The following is a 5,485-nucleotide window of genomic DNA, read 5'->3' on the forward strand; positions in this document are numbered from 1 at the left end:
TTTCTATTGTCATCATCCTCTTACTTCTTCCTTTACCGCCACTTGCAATTTTAGAAGCCATGTCTAACAGAATGCAACAGCTTGAGAAGTCTTTACAACACACCGACCAGCTGTGCCATCAAGCTAGATAAAGACGTTGGGCCAATAGCATAGCGGCATTTCTGTGATTGACGTGACGCCGACCAATAGCATATCGGCATTTCCGTGACAGGCGAGAAAAGTTGTTTTTGTTGATGCAGCAAAGCGAAAAAAATAGTGCAGACACACTGACCGGCATCAATCAATCAATCAATCAAATTTTATTTATATAGCCCTAAATCACCGAAGTCTCAAAGGGCTTCACAGAATGAAAAGAGGTCATACAGAGACATCTTTTCAATGTAAGGTACACAACAGCATCCCCTGTCAAAGCTCCCAGAAGGGGAAGGAAAAACTCAAAAACCCCAATTTGGGGAAAATCAGAAACCTCCAGAAGGGACCACAGGTGGGAGGAGCCCCCTTCCAGGCCCACAGGTTGAAGTGGATGCTGCATGTACCGAACACAGAAACAATATAAATTACAGAAAACATATTGTGCTATATAGTGCAGTGATGTCTTGACAGCAGGCAAAGCCATTGGGCAGGAACCATCCCGCATTCCAGCCAGGTGGACCGCAGACGGCTAGACTCCTAACCCGTGATGGTCGACCAGCGCAGGACCCAATGGAGGCGGTCAAGTCAACCCTCACCATCTAGCTAGCCCCCTCTCCCGGCCGGAAGAGGGGGGCAGGAAAAAAGAAGAAGGCTGCAGACAGGCTAATTTAACTAAATGTTTTTGAGTATAGATGTGTTTTTAGTCGGGATTTAAAGATTTCTACCGAGGTGGCTGCGCGAACTTCCATAGGTAGGGCATTCCATAGTACTGGCGCGCGAATGGAAAATGCCCTTGATCCCGCAGACTTCTTTTTAGCCCGTGGGGTCGATAGCAAACCGGCATTTTGTGATCGAAGTTGTCGGGACGGAACATAAGGTGATACTAAGTCGACGAGATAGGAAGGAGCTAAACCGTGTAAAATTTTATAAGTAATTAACAACACCTTAAAATCACATCTCACGTGTATTGGAAGCCAATGCAGGTCAGCTAGAATCGGAGTAATATGATCAAACTTTCTCGTCCTTGTCAATAGTCTCGCCGCTGCATTCTGTACACACTGCAGGCTTTTAATGTGAGACATGGGAAGGCCAGAAAACAAAATGTTGCAATAGTCTAGGCGCGACGTAACAAATGCATGAATTAATGTTTCTGCATCGCTAAGAGAAAGAATAGGGCGAATTTTAGCTATATTGCGGAGGTGAAAAAACGCCGTTCTTGTCATGTTATTAATATGTGTTCGAAAGGAGAGAGTTGAGTCAAATATCACGCCGAGATTTTTTGCAGAACTACTTTGGGAAATAATACAGTTTTCTAGGTTCAGCGTGGTATTCTTAAGCAGGTGCTGATGATGAGCAGGGCCAATAAATAACATCTCAGTTTTATTAGGGTTGAGAAGCAGAAAATTGGAAGACATCCATTGTTTAATCTCGGCGAGGCAAGCCTCCAGTTTACTGCACTTGCACGGATCCGTTATTTCTAAGGGCATATAGAGTTGGGTATCATCAGCATAGCAATGAAAACTAATAGCATGTTTACGTATAATATCGCCGAGAGGAATCATGTAGATGTTGAACAGTAAGGGGCCAAGTACTGACCCCTGCGGGACACCACATGAGACGGAGAAAGACTCAGAGATTGCGTCGCCATAAGAGACACTATGCGTCCTTCCCAGGATGTAAGATCTGAACCAAGAAAGTGCTGATCCCGAGATACCAACACATGATCTAAGACGTTCTATAAGAATATGATGATCAATAGTGTCAAATGCGGCACTAAGATCAAGCAGTAATAATATTGATGAGATGTTGGAATCCGAGGCTAAGAGAAGATCATTCGTCACTTTTACTAGGGCTGTCTCAGTTGAGTGGTTGGCCCTAAAACCTGACTGAAGGAGTTCAAATCTATTGTTGTCTATCATAAAATCACTAAGCTGTTGTGTTACAACTTTCTCGAGAATTTTGGCGATAAACGGAAGGTGTGACACTGGCCTATAGTTAGCGAGATCTTCAGGATCTAGGTGTGGTTTCTTAAGTAATGGTTGAATGACGGCCGTCTTAAAAGCTTCAGGTACAATGCCAGAGGAGAGTGACAGGTTGATAATATTCAAGACAGACGACCCCAAGATCGGGAACAACTCTTTGACGAGTTTGCCTGGAAGCGGGTCGAGCATGCAGGACGTCGGCTTTGCTGCATTAACCAGTTGTGTAAGACACTCCAGGGATACTAAATCAAACTGGGACAGGGTAGCCAGACTTTCATGAACCTGATTGTCCGAACTAGCATCAACAATCACAGTTGAGGTGGTGAGCGGCGCTGCCTTTTTTATTTCTTCCCTTATTAGCTGAATCCGCTGAGTAAAGGATTGCATGAAATCGTGTGCTGAATGGAGGGAATTTTGATTAACCTGCTGCTGCTGTGTTAGCTGCGCTACCGTCTCAAATAAATACTTTGGGTTGTTTTTATTAAGACTAATCATTTTGGAAAAGTGATTAGTTTTTGCTAGCCTAAGAGCCTCTTTATATTTCAGCAAGCTATCGCACCAGGCCTGACGGAAAACCTCAAGTTTAGTTGTTCGCCATTTACGCTCAAGTTGTCTACTTAACAGTTTACACGTACGCGTTTCCTCCGTAAACCACGGAGTGCGCCGCTTCGGACGAGTTTTAAGTTTCAGCGGCGCAATAGAGTTTAGGGAATTTAGAAGAACCGAATTAAAATCATTCGCGAGCTTATCGACTGAGCCAGTGAAGGACGGAAAGGCAGCTGTTGCGGAAGGCAGTAATTCAGAAAGTGCAGCAGTCGTTGAAGAATTAATATCACGGCTCTTAAAGCCTTGGTTGTGGACAACAAGACCACACTGAGCTAGGACTTCAAATGTTATAAGATAATGATCAGACATAACGTTAGTATGTGGCAGAATTATGACGTTTGAGGCAGTTAGGCCACGGGTTAGCACTAAGTCTAAGATATTACCATTCCGGTGTGTTGCTGCTTTTATTATTTGTGTAAAACCAAATGCATCGATTATTGCTTGAAAAGCTACAGTAAGTGGCTCTGATGGGGAGTTCATATGAATATTGAAGTCACCCATAATTAATATATTATCTGTGTGAGTTATTAAGTCAGCCATAAGTTCAGGGAATTCATCTAAGAATCCAGAGTATGGGCCAGGAGGACGGTAAATAACTACCACATAAAATGGTGGTGAGGAGCTCGATCGCATAACGAGAGCCTCAAATGTCTTGAAAGTGTGACTCGAGCTCGTGCTAAGCCTAAGATCAGATTCCGAAATTAGGGCGACACCCCCCCCTTTTTTACAAGGACGGGCAACATGTGAGCCCACAAAGTTTGCGGGTGAGGCCTCATTTAATGGTAAGAATTCATTTGGTTTTAGCCAGGTTTCGCAGAGACCAAGCACGTTAAGATTTTGATCTGTAATAAGATCATTTACAAGAAGGGCTTTTGAAGCGAGTGACCTAATATTTATGAAGCCGAATTTAAACTGGGACATTTTTCCCGGACTATTCTGAGTCCTCGTGTTGGTAGTACTAATACCAACAAGATTTTTATGGCTGGGGCTTGCTCTATATTTTGAGTAATTAAAACCTCGTCGCGATGTTAGTAAAGTAGGAATTCGATTGTCGACGACTACAGCGCGCATATTGATATTAATATTTCGCCTAGGCACTTTGTCACTAGTCTTACTGATTAAAGAGGCAGGGCTGTTTTCCTTAATCAACACCACCTCAGCAGAAATCTTATCATTGGGGCATTCAGCATTAGGTATTGAAACAGTGTGTGGATTGCAGTGACCTAGACTAAGTATGCTATGTGTGTTGTAACAGTCCAGCCTAGTGCCGGTTAACTCTAGCCTTAACGACTCCACACCCGTTCTAGCAGGCTCGCTACTCGCCTGCGACCCGACATGCTCTAATGTGGGAAGTCATGGAAGGCTCAAACAGTAATCTATGTTTCTAGAAAGAGTGACAGCGCCTTTCCAGTTAGGGTGAAGGCCATCTGTCGTCAGCAGGTCGGGCCGGCCCCAGAAAGAGGGCCAATTATCTACAAACTGGAAACCCTGCTCTTTACAGAAACCAGCCATCCACCGGTTAAGCGAGAATAATCTGCTAAACCTCTCATCATTGCCTCTCGCAGGCAGAGGGCCAGAGACAATAACTCGATGCCGACTCATCTTTCTAGCGAGATTACAAGTCCTAGCTATGTTCTTCTTTGTAATCTCAGACTGCCTCATTCTAGTATCGTTGGAGCCGACGTGTATCACTATGTCCGAGTAGCTAGTGTTGTTTGCACTAGTCTGGTGTCTAGCCCTCTTGCGTGTCAGCTCCCTAAGGTTAGCTTCAATGTCGGGTGCTCTGGCCCCAGGAATACACATTACGGTGGCTGGCTTTTTAAGCTTGATGTTACGGGTGATGGAGTCCCCTATAACTAATGTGCGGGAGCCAGTAGACTGAGGAGGAGTTTGCCTAGCGAGGGGGCTAAAGCGATTATGCGTCCGAACAGGCTCACCGCGGCTAGCAGGCTTCTTAGGGCTAATGCTAGCCGGACTAGCGGGTAGGCTACGACCCGCACTAGCCGACGCTAGCGGCATTGCGGGAGGGCTACGGCCCGCATTGTCATTATCAGATGTGTCCGTCTGATCTACGATTATCAGACTACCCTGCTCTAGCTGACGGACACGGCCCTCTAGGAGAGAAAGCCTCTCCATGAGAATAACACAGGTGTCGCAGGTGACAGAAGAGGTGGAGGTGCACGGAGCCATGCTTACCTTAGTACAGCCGAGCGAAATACTTACGCTAGCAGAGCTGCACGAGGACGAACGGAGCTAGGCGCTGTTCAGAGAAACGGCGAATCACTAGCTATCGAAGAATGGAAACAGTCCTCAAAAATGAAGGAAAAAGAAGAAAAACAACACCGAACACAGGTCCGACGGGTGGTGGTAAAAATAGAAAAATATAAAAGAAAAATATCGTTCGTCTCTCCAGCTAAGGCTAAAACAGCGACAGCAGCGACAGCAGCAAAACACTCCCCGGAACCGGAAGGCATGTTGGATTGTTCGTAAGACGAAAGGTTTGTGCGTAAGAGGGGGACAAAAAAACGCCACCGTCCACGTCGTAAGATGAAAAATACGTAAAACAGGGGGTTCATAAACCGGGGGCCCACTGTATGTCTTTCTTACTGTTTCTTATTGTACCAGCAAAAATGAGATATTTAGCCTTGCCCAATTGAAGTCTGAACAGTCACAATACACATGAAACCTGATTTTTGGCGGATGGACCAAGACCAAATTCTGAAGGTAGTTTAATGTTCTATCTGAGAGGATTCATCTCAGTCGGA

At 45.1% G+C, this 5,485-nt stretch overlaps 1 protein-coding gene across 1 annotated transcript; it reads right to left on the minus strand.

Moving 5' to 3' along the window:
- Positions 1–284: 284 nt before the first annotated feature.
- LOC148409197 (uncharacterized) lies at positions 285–5,172 on the minus strand. Its single transcript, XM_088438848.1, has one exon. It carries the CDS (start codon positions 3,789–3,791, stop codon positions 801–803), a length of 2,991 nt encoding a protein of 996 aa, XP_088294974.1. The 5' UTR covers positions 3,792–5,172; the 3' UTR covers positions 285–800.
- Between the last annotated feature and the right edge of the window lie 313 nt (positions 5,173–5,485).

The sequence above is a fragment of the Hippichthys cyanospilos genome, chromosome 17, assembly GCF_059441005.1.
Source record: "Hippichthys cyanospilos isolate Australia breed blue-spotted pipefish chromosome 17, RoL_Hcya_1.0, whole genome shotgun sequence".
NCBI lineage: Eukaryota > Metazoa > Chordata > Actinopteri > Syngnathiformes > Syngnathidae > Hippichthys > Hippichthys cyanospilos.

Excerpts from the sequence above, each read along its gene's own strand:
- LOC148409197 (XM_088438848.1), bottom strand. The coding sequence starts at position 3,791 with ATGCGCGCTGTAGTCGTCGACAATCGAATTCCTACTTTACTAACATCG.